General features: G+C 40.8%; 2 protein-coding genes across 2 annotated transcripts; one reads left to right on the top strand and one right to left on the bottom strand.

Moving 5' to 3' along the window:
• Positions 1-1,294: 1,294 nt before the first annotated feature.
• slc35b2 (solute carrier family 35 member B2) lies at positions 1,295-7,053 on the top strand. Its single transcript, XM_061051833.1, has 4 exons — positions 1,295-1,549; positions 3,539-3,726; positions 3,845-4,005; positions 4,945-7,053. The coding sequence occupies exons 1-4, from the start codon at positions 1,530-1,532 to the stop codon at positions 5,875-5,877; spliced, it is 1,302 nt and encodes a 433-aa protein (XP_060907816.1). The 5' UTR covers positions 1,295-1,529; the 3' UTR covers positions 5,878-7,053.
• Positions 7,054-12,623: 5,570 nt separating this feature from the next.
• On the bottom strand, positions 12,624-19,009 carry hsp90ab1 (heat shock protein 90, alpha (cytosolic), class B member 1). Its single transcript, XM_061051832.1, has 12 exons — positions 18,856-19,009; positions 17,690-17,833; positions 17,319-17,525; positions 16,853-17,012; positions 16,328-16,461; positions 15,932-16,237; positions 15,675-15,840; positions 15,364-15,554; positions 14,580-14,727; positions 14,161-14,429; positions 13,263-13,596; positions 12,624-13,177 (listed from the first exon to the last, which is right to left on the bottom strand). Exons 2-12 carry the CDS (start codon positions 17,831-17,833, stop codon positions 13,059-13,061), a joined length of 2,178 nt encoding a protein of 725 aa, XP_060907815.1. The 5' UTR covers positions 18,856-19,009; the 3' UTR covers positions 12,624-13,058.
• Between the last annotated feature and the right edge of the window lie 293 nt (positions 19,010-19,302).

Raw genomic sequence — 19,302 nt, 5'->3', positions numbered from 1 at the left:
ATCAAAGCACGAGTTCTTCTCTATGTTTCCTGTCAGCTGTTTTTGTGCATGTTTTGTTTTTTCTGTAAGGCGTCTTCCTGGTGGCTCCAATAAAACAATAACTGTGTAGCGGCTGGAAATTCCACTCAGCTGTTTCTCTTTTATAAGCACAACCCAACAACGGCAAGACGGATTGAATAATGCACTTGAAGAAAAAGTCCTCACATCATATGATCACGTCAGTATTTTAGCAAGACGCTCAAATGTGTATATTTCTTCTGGGCTTAGTAATGTGTTCAGACAGAACTTCTGATGAAAACATCTTTTAAAAAAGACATTTAAGGTCATAAACCAGAACACGGTGTTGTGAAACTTGACTTACTTCCGCATCGAGTCCATAGCATGAAGCTATTTTTGTTATACAAAGTGCAGGTCATTCTGGTGTTGCCACAGGCTATGATAACAACATGTGTTGAGGAACCAGTTTTACTTATCAAGAAGTACTACCCTACTTGTATCTGAAAGAAAAACTGAGCCACCCAGGACCCACACAAATTGATTTATACATTTTACATCAATTGGAATAGTTCTCACTGATAAATCCATACAGAATCAACTATACAGTAAGTATATTATGATTGTAGGTTAAGTCCAGCATCAGAACAGACAAAGCGTTGCACCCCCTCTGAGATCTTTGCCAACTCTCCTAGGGGGGGCCTGGATCACAGGTTGGCAACCATTTTGTTAAAACAACATTATTATGACTATTATTACTAGTAATAACAGTTTTAAAAAATAATCTTGGTTAACAAAGGTTGTTTTTTTTCAATGAATAATCAAATATCTCACTCGTGATCTTGAGAAAAGGCACTATAAAAAAATATGGCTGTTCTGTGCTTCATTAATTTAATATTGTTGAATATAACATAATTAGACGACTGTGTCAGAATTTTCTTTTGCAGGTATGCAACTCAATGAGGAGGCAGATCAGAGAGCTGGCCAACAACTGAAGACAAAATACAAAATTGTATCTATACATTACATGCTTTGGTAATTTTAGAAAGCTGAAGCAGCAAGGTAAGGTTAGCAGAGGTGGAAATACTATAATTGAACAGATAAAATAATCAAAAAATTGCAACAAATTGTGGCTAATTAACAGTGTGCAAGTACTACGACACGTCCTGCGATCACTTCTTTGAATCGTCTGTGTGTATGCGGTGCTGTTACTCTTCCACGCCGACAGGGGGCGAGCGCGGCAGATGTGCGCTGTTGTGTCTCCGACATCCTTTTGGTGCTTGCTGAGTAAAGAGAGGAAGGGGGGGGGGCCCTTTCCTGCTCAAGTGAACACATCGGCCATTGAGGATAAGTTGGAGATATCAAAGCTAAAGGCGGCTCGTACAAAAAGGAGACACTCCCTTTGTTTATAAAAAAAAAAAAATATCGCCGCCTGCTCGGTCTGCGTGTCCTTATGCTCTGTGACAGCGACGACGTTTGAGTGTGTCGGCGTGTGTGCTGCGCCAGGTGTGTCGGGATACCGAGTGTGGGGGAAAATGCCATCTTTTTCATGGAGGTACGTTTAAGACCAAGAGGGAAAAAAAACCACATCTATGAATGTTAAAGATAAGTTACAGAGGTGTTCAAACAGTCTGACTGATGCTGGTCACCTTGGAGACAGGTCTACACAGGTACACAGATACTGTCAAGTCTGTTTTTAAATCTGCTAACACTCAGTGGGAGAAACAGTTGTTTACGGTTTAGGGATAATCTTTCAACTAAGATTGAGCTATCTTAAATAAGTTTTATATTTTAAGCATCGATTTCCTTGTTTTCATAGGCTTGACAACAGACACGGTGTCCCTGAAGGGTCAAAAAAAGGCGTATGGCTGTAAACCAATCTTTTGTCACCCTGTAATGTTTCATAACTAAAGAGTAACATATTTAGATTACTGTAGATAAGTACGGATAATCATAGGGCTTTTCTGTGATTTTGGTAATACTTTTCAAAAATAGTAATTATGATAAGGAATAAGGACACCGTCAGCTGTGGGAGTGTTGGCTGACATTAATTCACATCTGTCACCAGTCTGGGTTTTTCCTTTGGCACTAATGTGTTTACTGAGTTGAACTGGGAGTAAATACCAGACACACACACGGGGATCTAGAAAGGAAGGAAACACGTCAGTGCACAGAGGCAATGACCAAAGTATATGGAATACTTTTTTGTGTTATCATCATATCATGTGTTATCATCTTATGTGTTAGTGAAAGAGCTGGGTCTTCAGCTTTTTATTAAGGGGGGGGTGAGGGACCGATCACATATTCCACCACAGAGTAGCAGTAAACAAGTTCTGATGTGAGACTTGGCCATCTAATTTCCCTTCAGAAACCAGGAGATTGCTAGTGTAGTTTCACTTCTAATTCGTGTTAAACACTCTTGACAAGATACACGCATTCTCCCCTCAGGTAAGGTTGTTTCTCTCAGTGCCGGGTGTAGCTCAGTGTGGGCTGCTGCCTGCTTTGCGCTGTGCAGTGCATTCCTGCGTTTAACACACTGCTCGTTCAGAAGCCCGGGTCTCTCTGCAGTGGGCTACAGTGGCAGACCAGGCCACGGCCAGAGTCCCACACAAAGGGGCTCTATGTGAGTCAGGCCCCCTGGGAGAACGCCCAAACTCACTTTCGAAATGGATACACACTGTGCCACGACAGCAAGACGCACACCTTTTTAATTGGAAGCTAGGGTTTCACCACAATTGTGCTTTTGTCATCAGTGTTGTTTTTTTTTGGAGGGGGCAGGGTTGGGCAATGATGCTCCTCTCATTTCTTTCCGGGTTGTGTTTTTGTGTGTGATGTGTTCTTCATACTTCCCTAAATTCTACTGCAGCCTGCATAAACCGTGTCTTTTAAGTTTGGGTAGCTTTGACTCGGTTTGTGAAAACCCAGCCGAAGAAAACAGGCTGAAAGCAGAGTAATGCGTCTTGTGTTATATTTGTGTGGCCGCTCGTTGTTTGACAGAAACTTTGTTAACTGTGATGTGTCTGACTTGGCCAGGTATGCTTGAACATCTCCATGAGGTCTTCCTGGTTAAATAAGAACTCCCGCTTGCCTAGTGGTTAGAGCGCGCCCCAGGTACTGAGGATTAAGTCCTCGAGAACGGGCGGGCCTGTGTTCAAATTTGCATGTCATTTCCAACAGTCACAGAGTATGATTTGCATTAAATTATATCAAAATAACTAGTGTGAGCACAAAATGTATACAGGTGCAGGACAAAAAAGGTATTAACTGCAGAAAACAGAGGAAGGTCTGTACTGTTCAGCTCCCCAATGTTATTATACAGGGCCATGTTTCGATCGTCACCTAAGGAATATCTTGGAGATAGAAACCATGTTTAAAATAAAATTGCCAATTCAAGGTAGAACAGTTTGCGGACCTTTCTATTTTTTTCTGTTTGCATTAGAATATTGGCATTGTATTTAACACTAGACTCACTATGCCCTTGTTTGCCCTAATTATATCGCTGCCGGGTGGAGGATGATCTTTTAATCATTTGTTTGCATTGCAGGGTTTGGCTCGCACTTGTGTTGCTTCTCTTTCCTTCGACAGCGGCTGCCGACGAGTCGTCACTGCTGGAAGGCTGGCACGATGTCTGGGTCTTTCGCTTCCTTGTCAACATCCTGGGATACTCCACCATCATCATCCCCGGCTACTTCCTCATTAGCTACTTCAAGCGTACCAATTACCTAGACACAGGTTTGTGCGTGTGAGACGTATCATTTGGAACACATACCCAGTTAAAGTCTGTGGTTCCTTCATGACCACGTTCAGATCAAGTTCATTACTTTTTAAATATCTTTCTTTTTCTTTCCAGGCAGTGGGATTTGCTTCCCTGTCATAAAGTCCTGTGTGTTTGGCAGTGAGGCCAAGTCAGGTCTGTTGGATGACGTGTCAGTTGGATCCAGGAACGAGGGTCATTCAGGCTCGTCAGTCAGACAGGTCATCAAATTAATCTTCTGTGCTGCCGGACTTCAGGTGGGGACACAGACATTACGTAGTGTACATAAAGCTATATGGGATCTAATTACCTATAACAACGCCCATAATGTTTGTACAGCTTTACTGACAGTATTTAATTTGTGGAAGTTCCATTATTCTCAGTTTGATCTGGCATTAGCTCATTTGTTCAGTAATTGAATGAAAGTTTGTTTAAAGAGACGTGCTGCATACATACCCCGCGACAAACCGCACACAATGCTTTTACATAACTAACACACTTTTTGGAACATTTAGCAGCTGCATTAAAGGGACAGATAAGAGATGAAGCTCATAGCAGGGCGTCAGGAGGGGCAGGAACACAACCGCCTTATTAATGATAATGTTGCTCTGTGTCTCTTGAACTGTTTATCATGTTCACCAATACTATACTCACATGACATGCATCAACAAAAATGTTTTTTACTCTTGATCATTCACCTGCTTTCTGCTGATTTAAAAATGACTCATCGTAATGGCATTACTTTTTGAGATTACTTTTATTTTTTTTAAGTTCATCTGAGGCTTCAGCAGTAGACAAAGTCCAGTCTTGGTATTTTTAGTACAAAATTATAGTACAGCATTATAGCACCATAATAAACCTATTGTCACTTACTATTGTAAGTGACAATAGGTTTAAGAAAGTAAAAATAAAAGCATAACAAAGAACAGTTTTATGGGTCCATCCAAGGCTGTTTAAGGTTTTGGCTGACCATTTGCAACTTTGTCTGTTGGAATTTTTTGGAGATATGTTCTGCAGGTGTCATTTCTACCAGTAGAGAGAGTAGGAATCATAACAGCAACTTTTAAATAATCATACAAATGCCAGTTTAGTAATGTATTAGCAGGGCAGCAAAGCCAAACCTACCTAATGCTCCGGCTACAGAGTGACATAATGATGACTAAAAGAGAGTTTAAAGTCTTTACTCTCATTCCCAGGTATCCTACCTGACATGGGGAGTCCTGCAGGAGCGTGTAATGACCCGTTCCTATGGAGCCGAGACTCCAGAGGAGCAGGGTGAGAAATTCAAGGACTCTCAGTTCTTGGTCTTTATGAATCGTATCCTCGCTCTGACTGTGTCGGGCCTGTGGTGCCTCATGTTCAAGCAGCCTAGCCATGGAGCGCCCATGTACAAGTACTCTTTTGCCTCCCTCTCCAACATCATGAGCAGCTGGTGCCAGTACGAGGCGCTCAAGTACATCAGCTTCCCCACTCAAGTCCTGGCCAAGGCCTCCAAAGTCATTCCTGTCATGCTCATGGGAAAGATTGTCTCCCACAAGAGCTACGAATACTGGGAATACTTAACCGCCGTGCTGATTTCTGTGGGGGTCAGCATGTTCCTGCTGTCGAGCACGCCCAGCAAACACCCGTCCACTGTCACCACCTTCAGCGGGATCATCATCCTAGTCGGCTACATTGTCTTCGATAGCTTCACCTCCAACTGGCAGGACAACCTGTTCAAGTACAAGATGTCGTCGGTGCAGATGATGTTCGGGGTCAACCTGTTCTCCTGCCTCTTCACAGTCGGCTCGCTACTGGAGCAGGGCGCCTTCTTTGACTCGGTGGCCTTCATGACGCGCCACTCCGAGTTTGCCTTTCATGCCGTGTTGTTGTCCGTCTGCTCTGCATGCGGCCAACTCTTCATCTTCTACACAATCAACCAGTTTGGAGCTGCAGTCTTCACCATCATCATGACCCTACGGCAGGCCATCGCCATCCTCCTCTCATGCTTCCTCTACGGGCACGCCGTCTCCATAGTCGGTGGATTTGGTGTCGCTGTAGTTTTCTTGGCACTTTTCTTGCGGGTGTATGCTCGTAGCCGCATGAAGTCAGGCCGGCGGCCTGCACAGTTGCTCGGGCAGAAGGTGTAGCACTGTGGGATCACTCCAAACTGGGAACTGAGGCCACGTTTTCTGTGGCGCATTTATGTCTATTTGTGTCTGTTTTTATTAACTGTTCTTTTCCTATTGTTTCTGATTTTGTTGGCTAAGGTACAGAAAGGGATTCTGCGGTTTTGACTCTTACACAAAGATGCCCCTAAGGGGTCCAATGTGATTTGTCAGGTCAGCAGTCACAGAAGCTTTGAGTGCCTGTAAGATTGTCTATTACACAAGTCCCATACCATAAACTGTGCAAAACGCCTCATCACCTCGTTCGTAGTTTAACCATAGAATCTGTTCTTATCTTTCTTTAATCACCATATGTGGCTTGTACAGCCAAATTAAATGGTACTGTTACCTTGGAGAAATGTTAGTGAGCTGTATCGAATCAATTTTCTGTTAATTACATTGCTCTCACCTACCTACCGTAATTCCCAAATATTTGACCGCCACCTCTTGTATAGACAACACTTTACTCCGGCTGTGGAACATTTCAGTCATAAAGCTTATCTCACAGTCCTCCATGTTGGAGAGCAGGGGCCTTTATGTGTCTTAATGTGGGAATTAACCTTGTATATCTGTAAAAAAGAAAATAGCCTGAACACATGGTGCATACATTTATTTTTTAGTTAAAGGTATACTAACATGATCCCAAGGCTAACCTATGTAAAATATGGGAGGGATGGTAAAAGGCTTGTGACATTAAAAGAACACTATTTACAAATTATATCATTTTGGCTCAACAACACTTAAGCAGATGCTGCTGCTGTTGTTACTCCTTGCACCTCATTATTTTTAGGTCTCAAAAGATCTGTTACTTCATTTTATTCAAATCAGGCAGAAGAGTCTTGTAAATATATCTCTCTTAGTCATGTTTATTTTCAACCAACCTGTCTGTTGTGTACTTTTATAAAGAGGACTGCTTCATGTGTTTCACTGTTACATTTGAATGTTTGACAGAATGGATGATGATGATGATGATGATGATGATGATGAAGTTGATGATGAAGTTGATGCTCAATGCCATCACTGGGATGTGAAAAGTGGAGGACGGTTTGCAAAACAGAATGCATACAAGGGAAATACAATGTTACTGAGATCTTGTTTTTATCATTCTACTATTTCCTCTGGTACCTGGATTAATAATAAAACATGAAATTAACTTAACGCTACGAAGTGAAGATGTTTATTTTACTTGGAAAAAAAAGGTGTCATGCCATTTGGTCTGTGAGGCAACTCCAGTAAATTGATTATTCCCTTGCTACTACTGTTCTGCGGTTATAAGCCTTACACATTCGATTTATCCGTCAGTCATTCCAACCCATTTAAAAAAAAAAAAAAAAACATATCACAACATCTAATAGTTGGTACATTTCCTCATGATTTCATGGTCCCCGTGGGACGATTCCTGAGGATTTTGGTTTTCTCCTGACATTTGTGCATGATCAATTTGTCAATCAACCGCCCCTCCCCATCTTCCTTTCTTGATGGAATTTCTGTAGTGGTACTCTGACTAAAAGTTCTGTTTCCTTCACAATTATTTTCATCAGTGTTTGCAGGTTTGAGAAACTTGATGGATTGTTGCATCATTAGTAAGACATTTTAGCTGTAATTGATTCAAGGGATCAGTCGCAATGGTTTGGTTGCATATTGCAGTCAACTGACAACTACTTGGTATACAAAAAAGGAATGGGACACACTATAATTACATCATATGTTGCAGTGAAAAAAACAAATTGCAGTTATATAATAAGAAAGAAAGCAGCACCTCTCATGTATTTGTGAAGTTATATTAAAGTGTTACAGTATACATTTAAGCAAATGACTAAAAATCAGAAAAGCCAACCATGTAAATGCACAACTACTCCACAATCATTCAGTGTATATTAACAGCAGTATTTAACAACATTTTGTAACTTTAATCTTCACTTCTTAAAGGTTTTGTCTTTCATAGCCTATGCTTACCTTGTTAACAATTAATGGGGAAACTGGGTCACCACATTCTACACGTATATTTGGCTACAAACTACAAAAGTCCCACATGAAAATCTGCAGGAATGCAGACTCACGGAAAGTGCACAAATGTCTGAAATGTCTGCATCAGAGCTTTTACAATCAAAACTATTTGACAGTGGAACATCAGTTGGCCCTCAGATTTGCAGGACGTCACATGAAAGTCATGGAAATTAAGATTTGGCCTCTGAAAGAAACCTGCTCATGCTGTAGATACAAAGGACTTCCTCAAAGCTACATAATCCAATGATTCTTAATGCTAAGATGATTAAACACCATTAAAACACCAGCTTCCCAACTCAAGTCCTGGCCAAGGACTCCAAAGTCATTCCTGTCATGCTAACATGTAAAAATATGACATTTCATTTATACAAAAACTATGTTAACAGAGCTCACGGGTCCACAAGATGATCAACTATGTAGAATTGGGTGTCATCTGCATATGTGCTAATTATATGCTTGTCTGAAACTAACAAACGTGGGTTCCTCTTGACTTTCTCTTACATACAGCAGGGCAATTTGAATAGACACAAGATACTTTTGCCCTAATTAAAGGATAACTGCTCAGTGAAGAAACCTCTTATCCCAAGTGTTCCCCAATTCCCTACTGATAAGTTTCATAACCTACCACAGGGCCCTTAGTTGCCACCGCAACCAAAACAGCGCTGCCACCTTTAACAGACCCAGGTGTTTATGCGAGAAAGCCAGGTAGTTACAACGCAGATACTACCTTCCACACCTTCCCTACCACATGGCCCCCACAATTCAACAGTGTAGACTGATGGGCAGCCAGAGCCAGGACAGGGAACCAGGTCCAAACTATAACTGCTGGATTGCAGTTCAAATCAAATTAAATAATTTAAATCTCTTCTCTACAATATTTCCTCTTCTGTAGAAAGACTGGCCATGTTATGAATTGACATTAAAGTATCTGCTGTTTTTGCATATCTACCCTGAATCATAAACTAGACCATTACTATAATTCAGTGAACATCACATCGAAGTCCAGGTTTGACTGTAAATTGCCAAGAAATATCCCCCCCATGATTGATCAATCTCACAGCTGTTGATGGGGAATTTCCCCCCAGCTCTCATTTGACAACCTCCTACACCCCATTTGGTTTAAAGGAGTGCAAATGATAAAACGAGAGCGGTGAAGGACCTCTGGTTTCGTCCCCCAACCAACACTGTAGTCTGGGCTCTTGCTTGCACAGGCCGACATTTTTTTGCCATTTAAAATAGCCCGTGTGAGCGTCAGAGTTTTTAAGCAGAGCCTGACGACACATGGGAGCTGGCTGTAACAATGTTTTATTCCGTATCCTACATACCTTACAAGGCATCTTAACATCCATGGCTTAGTTGCTGGGAAGAGAAAAAGTACCAAATCCTTTAAAAGGACAAACTTGATATGTTGATTGATGCAAAAATGTAGACTTGAGAGAGAACTCCAGTGACCCGGCATTCCCCTTCGATATTTAGAGAATAAGCATTTGCATCCCCCTGTCGAGTTAAAACATGAAAATAGAGGTGGACTTTTTGTTGTAATTTACAAAAAATTTGATTTGATCTTTTATTTTGACATGAAAAAAATCACCAGAATCCAAGAAATGTAAATACTGACCATTTGTGTCCTTAGATGAGTTTGCTGGTTGTCAACGTAACAGCTCCAAACCAAAAAAAAACAGTTCAACACACTACCCTCTGTGAAAACACAGTGTGCCATTTTCCTTTTTGAACAAGATTATTACACAGTTAGATTGTTGGTTAATGAGCTTTCTTCATGCTGGAGAGAAAAGGTATCACCTTTGTTCAGAACCAGGCTAGTTGTTTCCAGTCTTTGTGCTAAGCTAAGCTAACCTGCTGGTGGTGGTATCTTCACAACAATGGACAGTCAGTGTTGTGCTATAAATCCTCTGATGTAATCATATTTAAGAAACGTATTGTTATTTGATGTGGGACATTTTCTTAAAGTACTTCTTGGAGACTGAAGCAGAACAAGTTCCCCATTTAGCCTTCATAACTTTAGTTTTCCGTCACACTTTGCTTTACAGTGCCACAATGTGGCAAACCATGTGTTACTCTCAACTCTCTTACAGTCATTCAGGTTATGGTTTTTGAGGGTTGATGAATGTTATACTTCATGTTATAAGGTTTTATTTCTCACGTTTGGGTTCTTAATCTGCACATGTAGCTTCCTGCCAACTCTGTGGGTCTTTATCCTGTTCCTGCCTTTGAATATGAGAAGTAACAGTATGTCTGTGCTTTACGCAACATAGATGTTTTAGATCATGAGTAGGAGTTGTGTTATTTCTAGTATCTTGCATTGTCAATTTCATGGAAATTGAATAGTCACTTCACTTTGCAGAAGTCCTGCAGAATGGTGACTTTGCAGCATGTACTGTAGCGCAGAGTTTTGTGATGCAAAAACGATTTTTTTCTGCGGTGGAATGTTATCAGCACTGTGGCCATTTGTTATCTATTCACTGATGTCACCATGAGATATGAAGAGACGTATATAGGCAAGCATATGTACAGATTTGTTAAGTTAGTACACATTCATCTGAATCTAAAGCCACCGTTCAGTGACATAACAAAGAACTCTTTTTACAGTAAGTAGGACATGCAGTCTTCCAGTAATCACATTTTTAACACGATTTCAGCGCTGACGCCATGCAGAGGAGAGACCACAGGCCTTAAAGGTCACAAGAACTCTTGACAGTGCAAAGAAAATGCTACGCCCCCACCCCCAGAAACACAAGGGGACCCCGCCCCCAGTTAATGCACTCAGTGTGTGTGGGCTTAGAGCAAATTTACACAATGAAGTCAAATGTTTCCACAGGAAGTCTTTTGTTGAACCACAGCTAGAGTCAGACCAGAAGCAACTTCTAACATCATGAGGTTCTCTTGTTGATTGTTGACTGTGTCTGGATGAGCCTCAGAACCAGGACATTTCCCCAAGCTGAACCAGACAGACATATAGAAGCCCATAATACTGAGTACCCCAATGATCAGTTTTAATTATCAGATAAAAAAGTCGTAATTATGAAAGAAAAGGAAAAAAAACTAGATTACAATTTATAGATTTAGAGTTAGGAATACAAGTCATTAATTCAATGTAATCACAAGATGAAAGCTATTTATTATAAATAAAAAGTCCATATTTTAATGTAAGAAAGTCCTAATAAGATGTCATGACAATCATGGGAACTCTGATTATAGTCATAATAATGAGATCTGAGGTCAGATTGTCAGAAGAAAGAAGGACCTAGTTATAAATAAAAGGCATTTTTTATAAAAATACATGTTATAATTATTACATAAATGGTTATAGTTATGAAATAAATGGTGGTATTGTAAACTCAGAGTATGTAAGAGATTGAGAGATGATTCAGAAGTAAGGCCGTTTTGAGATAAGAAGTCATATTCTTGAGAAGAAAAGTCAAATGTTCTATACAAAGTCAGAATGATGAGAAAAAAAAGCCGTAGTTATGAAATAATAATAAGAGTTAGAAATATGAGATGAAAAGTTTCCATTCTACAGTGAGTACCCATGCATGGGTGGGTAGCAGAAACACACAAAGATGGTCCACTCAATGTGCGAGAGTCTCAGCGTCTTCTGTATGTTTCTGAATGACAATGCTGAAGTTCCCCACTATCACTCTGAATGTGTGAGTGTGTGTTGAGGAGGACAGACGCCCACACTTCACACACTTTTTACTGACAAAGGCTGCTGCTGCTGCCACCCCCTCACAGATTTACTAAGCACATGACTTTCAGGAAAACAGCATACCAGTACATGACATTTCCTCCAAAGAGTGACGCTGAGGATGCCTCATATGCTCTTTCGAGAAACTTTAGGATGTATTAGATATGAACTTAAGATTGTAATTCTGTCCACACGTGGCATTGCTCACGTTTCTGGTAACATGAACATGTTTGCTTTTCACTCAATGGAACTTAAAAACCAGTGATGACATAAAGAGCATTTCTACATGTCCAGACACAGGAAGTGACTGTTTCCTAACATGACAGATATTTCTGATTCAAGGCGCCAGCTTTTTGATTGAGTAAGTAGAATTTAAAGGACATGCAAAGGTGTTTCAAAGGTACCCCCTTTTGAAACATGAGTTCAGTTAAGTTCCCCCTCACTTGTGCAAATGTTATATATGGTAACCTGTACTCCTTCCTTTTTTCCTCACTTTCTAGGCAGATTGCAGTCTATTGAGTCTGGTTCTGCTCAAGGTCTCTGCCAGTTGAAATTTAGTCTTCATGGTGGAGTTATGTATTTCTCAAATACGGTCAAAAGTTGCCTTTATTGGAAAGAATCCCAATATACATTTTGTTCTGTTTTATTGCTTCATATATTAAATCTGAACTGTTAATTTGTTTGGATTGTGAACAGGTCTCTGAAGTTCTCTTGGACTGATTAAAAAAAAACAAAAAACCCTATTTTCCAACATTTTAAAGGCTAACTAATGGTTTAAGATATGAAGATCATTTCATTCATGTGGAGTATGTAAAGACTTCGTAATGATGCTACTTCTGATTTATGGTGCTTGCCCCCCACCTAGTGATCAACTAGAGGAATTAACCAAAACTATGAAGTTAAAGCATGTCAATGTAACGCGATGCATCTACTTTCCCTTTTTTTTTTTACATTGCACAAATGTGTAGAGAATCTGATCTAAATAGTGTACTTCATAATATTAAAAGCCAAAGACAGATTGTAAGGTATTACATCTTTAATTTTTTGCAAAACAAGACTTGGAATACAGACAAGCCTGGACTCAGGCAAAGGAATCTTACAGTCCTCTCTCCATGCAGCGTGCAGTGTTGCACATGAGCAGAACCTTCCACAAACCCTCCACCAGACCTGATCTGATAATGGAATGTACCATTCCCATGTTCACACATTTACCGCTCCAACATTTAAAACTCAGTGCAACAGGGTACTCTTTAAAACATATGTGGTCACCATGAACGCAAAAACCAAAACTGCTTTTCTTAAAAAGGGGTCTTGCAGAGTAATGCTCTGGACACAAGAGCAACACTGGTCCACCACACAACATGAATGACTATTTGTTTTTGCAGTTACTGCAGTTTTAAAGGATGAACAATTGAAAAGTGAGGCTAAAGTGTTAGAAATCTGGTGGATTGGTTTAATCGACTTCCTCCATGCGTGAAGCATCGTCATCACCTTCGCCTTCTAGGGGAGGAATCTCATCTGGGACGGCTGAAGAGGTGGCCTCCTCTATGGGGACATCGTCATCGTCGATACCTAGAAATACAAGGGTGTTTGTTAGAAATCCACTAAAGTATCAGGCAGATAAAACTACTAGGATTGATCTGAAACATGAACTTACCCAGGCCGAGTTTAATCATTCTGTAGATACGGTTGGAGTGGGTCTGTGGGTCGTCCAGGGAGAAGCCTGAGGACAGCAGGGCAGTTTCAAACAGCAGGATGACTAAGTCCTTCACTGCCTTGTCGTTCTTGTCTGCGTCAGCCTTCTGCCTGAGAGTCTCCACGATGGGGTGGTCTGGGTTGATCTCCAGGTGCTTCTTAGCCATCATGTAGCCCATGGTGGAGTTGTCCCTGAGTGCCTGGGCCTTCATGATCCTCTCCATATTGGCCGTCCAGCCGTAAGTGCTGGTAACGATGCAGCAGGGCGAGGACACCAGTCTGTTGGACACTGTCACCTGGATGACACAGCCCAATACAATTTTTTGAGACTCAAGACAACCACAACATGCACCTCTGAGCAGCAAATTGAAACATTTTAAAACCAAAGTTAATAAAGCATGCAAAACAGTCATGTTAGAAATGGATGCGCAACACAGCATGTCCAAAGAAATATTTGACATCAACACTGTCAATCTTGTCTCCGTAGACCAAAACCAAAAACCCTCAAACACTTGTACCTTTTGGTTAAAATATTAGTTTGAAATTCTGTTGCACAAAATACATCAAGCATCTGTTAGGTCACACTCAGAAGTAACAATTCAAGTTCTGGGATTTTATCCCCTCGAGTCATTTGGAAACCAATACAAGTCAGGACACACTTAATAATCATTCAGGACACACACAAGACTTTCTGGGCCTCCGTTCTGCTGCAAACAACTCACCAGAATACAACTTAGGACCAGTTAGGACACCTGTTACCAAATAAAACACTGTCAACTGTAGTCTGCAATAACCTTATATCCAACAGCATAAAGGGAAATTAGGGTTAACATAGATGCTTGTTCATTAGAAACACCGACCTTCTCCACTTTCTTGTCGAGGATCTCCTTCATGAGCTTGCAGAGACTATCGAATTTGGCCTTATCCTCCTCCATCTTTTTCTTCTCCTCCTCATCCTCTGGAAGCTCCAGACCCTCCTTGGTGACAGAGACCAGGCTCTTGCCATCAAACTCCTTCAGCTGCTGGACACAGTACTCGTCAATGGGCTCTGTCATGTACAGGACCTCGAAGCCACGCTTGCGGACGCGCTCGACGAAGGCAGAGTTGGCCACCTGGTCCTTGCTCTCACCTTTAGTGGGACAGTTAGTGTGACATTTTAGGAGCCAAACACGTTAAAACCAATAATAGATATGTTCAATTGTTATCCCTCAATCAGAAATATGTGAGAAAAAGACACTAAAATATATACACACACACATTTCCTAGGAGATAAACTCACCAGTGATGTAGTAGATGGACTTCTGGTTCTCCTTCATGCGGGTCAGGTACTCTGTGAGGGATGTGGTCTCGTCTCCTGACTGGGAGCTGTGGTAACGCAGGAGCTCAGACAGCTTCTTGCGGTTCTGAGAGTCTTCGTGGATGCCCAGCTACAGACAGAGGAAAGATTTTAAATTACATCCTATAAAACAGCAGCTTATCAACTCAAATACTCTTAGTGTTAACTCCCATCTTTATGTTCCTGTCCTAGATTAGCCTGCTGTGTGATGCAGTTCCTGGAGGATACAACACTACGGGAGTCAAGCAGCATTTCTTTTAAATAATCAAGTGAATCTGTGGAGCCTTGTCACAAAATATGTAAACCTTTGTGTCCAACAAAACTCCAGTTAGTGCTGTAGATCTGACTTTAAGATTCATACATGATTACAAAAGGACTAGTCTACAGTTTATGAGGACTGCAAGTAAACCTAATTAAGTAATAAAAAAACGAAACTGCATGATATCATGAACGTTGCTGAGATAAGGCTAAGAGACAATGACTGACTTATTCTTCAGCTATGAAGTGCATTTATAAGATTCTACCAGCAACTAAGCTACAACTACACTGCCTTAGATAACTAAAGGGTACTGCAACAACTAAATCTACAAATAAAGGTAAACCTTATGGATCCACAGAGATGAACTGAAGACACAAGGAATGCAATATGAAGAGGAGCTTAAGTTAACACATTAGAAAAGTTGTCTTGATAATAACCATGTGGCTGGCTGCATTTATTTTTAGATACCTTGATGTTCTTTGAGAACCCTTCGTAGAACTTCTTGTAGTTCTCCTTGTCCTCAGCCAGCTCAGCAAACAGTTCCAGACACTTCTTGACGATGTTCTTGCGGATGACCTTAAGGATCTTGCTCTGCTGGAGCATTTCTCTGGAGATGTTGAGGGGAAGATCTTCAGAGTCCACCACACCACGGACAAAGTCTGGAGTCAGGGAGGGAAAAAGGATTAGAAACCTTAAAATATTTACAGTCTTTGACTCTTCACATGCATAAATAGCTATTCGAGTGATCATTAGTCTTTGTAAAACCAAATACAACTTACTCAAGTACTCTGGGATGAGCTCTTCACAATTATCCATGATAAAGACTCTCCTGACGTACAGCTTGATGTTATTCTTCTTTTTCTTGTTCTCAAAGAGGTCAAAAGGTGCACGGCGGGGGATGAAGAGCAGGGCCCGGAACTCAAGCTGGCCTTCCACAGAGAAGTGCTGTATGGGGAAACAATTCAATTGGTTCATGGCCACAATGCTGGAAGATTGACATGAACTGGAGATTATTTATTTGAACAGCATAGGTTACCTTAACAGCCAGGTGATCCTCCCAGTCATTGGTCAGACTCTTGTAGAACTCGCCGTACTCCTCGTTTGTGATATCATCAGGGTTTCTGGTCCAGATGGGCTTGGTCTTGTTCAGCTCCTCCTGGTCGATGTACTTCTCCTTGATCTTCTTTGTCTTCTTCTTGTCCTTGTCTTTGGAGTCCTCCTCATCGTCTGAGCCGACATCCTCAATCTTTGGCTTGTCCTCACCCTCTTCTTTCTCTTCCTTTTCTGCCTTCTCCTCCTCTGCCTCGTCGTCACTGATCTCCTTGTCACGCTCCTTCTCCACCTTAAATAATAAAATAACTGCAATTTAGCTTTACCAGCCAGCAGGCAAAACACTTTGAACTAAGCAAAAAAGGTCAAGCTCATTACTTACAAAGAGGGTGATGGGGTAGCCAATGAACTGAGAGTGCTTCTTGACAATTTCTTTCACTCTCTTCTCCTCAATGTACTCCGTCTGATCCTCTTTCAAGTGCAGGATGATCTTTGTTCCACGGCCCATGGGCTCACCTGTGATCAAAATAATATTGCTATGAGCACACTCTGTTAAGGTACATTTGATCATCTCCAACAGGTGTGAATTCAGAGGTTTCAGAAAGTTTATTTAAGCTGTAAACAGCCACTCTCTGCTCTTTTTTAAATTAATCTCACTAATCACACAACAGCATATGGATTTGCATCATCCCATGAGATAGAAAAATTATAAATTTTCTTTATACGACATTAAGGCCTCTCAAAAGTACCGCAAGAAACTAGTTTAATGATGCTGACAATGGCCATGGTTTTATATTACACAAGTCATAATCCTTTCTTGGTTAGTTGACTTCCAAACAGGGTAAATTCAACATAATGTTAATGTGTCAAATACTTGGATTCAAAAACAAAGATGTTGGACACATACCGGTGTCAACCTTGACTGTGAAGGAACCTCCAGCAGAAGACTCCCAAGCGTACTGCTCATCATCATTGTGCTTGGTAATGACAACCACCCTCTCGGCAACAAGGTAGGCAGAGTAGAAACCCACACCAAACTGACCAATCATGGAAATATCAGCTCCAGCCTAGAGTGAACACAATTAATAATGAATCCTTTAGCAGTTAAAATGGAAAACTGTCAGTAACAGGTTATGTTCCCTTTGATGAGCACTTGTTCATGTTAAACTTTGTCTTTTTTTGCAGGCTTGTGTGCTTTTTAAAAAAAATCTGATGTTGTACAATCACAAGTGTTTTTGTGGGTTCAACAACTCTAGCAGATAGGCCATCAATTTCAAAAGAATATGATCACATTGAAGTCTTCCTATCCTGTGAAGTGTATTGTGCTTTCATTTTCAAAATGCTGCAATCGAGACCGTGTCTCACTGCTGTACCTGCAGGGCCTCCATGAATGCCTTCGTGCCAGACTTTGCGATGGTACCCAAATTGTTAATCAGGTCAGCTTTGGTCATGCCGATTCCTGTGTCGATGAGGGTCAAGGTGCGGTCAGCTTTGTTGGGAATGATGTCAATTTTCAGATCCTTGCCATCGTCCAGTTTGGTGGGGTCAGTCAGGCTTTCATAGCGGATTTTATCCAAAGCCTGTAAAAAGGGAAAAATATAAAAGCTTTATGATAATGTCTACGGCAGTGTTTGAGTGAGTGCAATTATCACATTTGAATAATTGTATTTATTACTTCTGCTAGCATCATTAGTTACCTTTTAATAAAATGAATCACTTTAAATAGCTACATTATACAACTTACATCAGAGGCATTGGAGATCAACTCCCTGAGGAAGATCTCTTTGTTGGAATAGAAGGTGTTAATAATTAGGGACATCAGCTGAGCAATCTCTGCCTGGAAGGCAAAGGTCTCAGCCTCCTCCTCTTGGTGCATTTCTTCAGGCATCTAACACAAAAGAAAAACAACATTACTTTTTTATTAAAGATATAATAAACAAACACATCACACAGGAGAGTTAAAATGAAAGCAAAAAATTGAATTACGCCTACTTTAATTGAGTTATATCAGTTTCGTTACACGATAAACGGTTGCGATAGCTGGATCCTGTCCAAAAGTCGGTTTCGCAAAATTCAACAGCTTCCATCACATTACGGCGGAAGTAGCGTTGAACCAACATGGCGTCGACTGACAGACAATGGACTCCGCAAACACGTGCTTTCTGAACGGCTAATGCCGAACACGCCGATTACGTACAGGAATACGTCACTTTACGTTTAATTGTTGCTAAAACGTTACTTTGTGTAACGTTAAAATCGTAAAAAGTCACGATTATATAAATACAACACAGACTTAAGCATGAACCGTGGAAGCAGTCATCGACTTTTTAATTTAGCACATGAAATAAAAACCATCGTTAGATTATGTTAACTACTTGGATTTGTTTAATTCAGATGCATAAATAAAACCGACGAACGACACCAAAAAAAACAACAACGTAATTACCGCTACGTAATTAAAAATATGCCTCGGTGTTAATTGTTAAACAAAAAAGGTCTAATTCTTGGATTAATTCTAGTCAATCCAGTATTTATTCTGCACACGGTTAGCTTCGACAAATACACCCCAGTCATCCTCACCACACCTGCCTTCATGCAACCAAAAGCCCGGCCTAGCAGTGCCGCATACTGCCGCAGTTTAACAACCAAACATGAACACCAAACATTACATGAAAAAAAAAACCTCGCCATTTAAAAATGTTATCATGATGTTAAAATGAAAACACAAAAACAACAAGTGACCGAAATCTGCATGCTACCACGAGACGGTTACCATGCTACGGTTTGTCGTGACTCGGGGACTCTCGTCGTGGATACATCCATTCATAACTCACAGAAAGGGTCGCTGAAAACGAAACATTAAAGGAGGGTGATGTCTCCCACATGTGAGCAAAACACTCGCGTACATACCTTGTTTATTCCGTTGACTTTTCTTGAATAAAATGCAACCAATATATTATCCCTTCTGCTCTCTGACGCAGGGAAATGGAAAGGGACTTCCTTTTAATAGCCGGGATTCTTTATACACACTCGTTTCAGTGTGCGGCTGTATCCATCCGCGGTGCACCATCGACCAGTCTGAGGGTGAAACACAGGATAGCTTCTTCAGGAAAATACATGCTGTTTCAATAAGATGATTTACAAACAAATAAGTGTTGAAACGACTGTTTAAAATGTAAAATAGTTCTTGTCATTGATGTCACCTGTCAATAGTATTCTTGAAAGACTTAACTTATAGCAATGTCATATTATAGATAATAAAATCCCTCAGCCCTGACTGAATAGCAGTCCTTGGTGAAATAATAAATCGCGTCTAACTGTGTTCTTCGTATCCTTTACAAGAGAAGTGTCATTGTG

This window comes from Labrus mixtus, chromosome 12, assembly GCF_963584025.1.
Source record: "Labrus mixtus chromosome 12, fLabMix1.1, whole genome shotgun sequence".
Lineage (NCBI taxonomy): Eukaryota > Metazoa > Chordata > Actinopteri > Labriformes > Labridae > Labrus > Labrus mixtus.
Note: the sequence above shows the minus strand (reverse complement) of the source record. Positions and strands in the feature narration are given on the sequence as shown.

Coding starts and splice junctions, on each gene's coding strand:
- hsp90ab1 (XM_061051832.1), bottom strand. CDS start 17,833: ATGCCTGAAGAAATGCACCAAGAGGAGGAGGCTGAGACCTTTGCCTTC. Junction 17,013..17,318: donor CATTCATGGAGGCCCTGCAG/GTACAGCAGTGA, acceptor TGTTCACTCTAG/GCTGGAGCTGATATTTCCAT. Junction 13,178..13,262: donor AATGATTAAACTCGGCCTGG/GTAAGTTCATGT, acceptor TTGTATTTCTAG/GTATCGACGATGACGATGTC.
- slc35b2 (XM_061051833.1), top strand. CDS start 1,530: ATGCCATCTTTTTCATGGAG. Junction 3,727..3,844: donor TACCAATTACCTAGACACAG/GTTTGTGCGTGT, acceptor TTTTCTTTCCAG/GCAGTGGGATTTGCTTCCCT. Junction 4,006..4,944: donor TCTGTGCTGCCGGACTTCAG/GTGGGGACACAG, acceptor TCTCATTCCCAG/GTATCCTACCTGACATGGGG.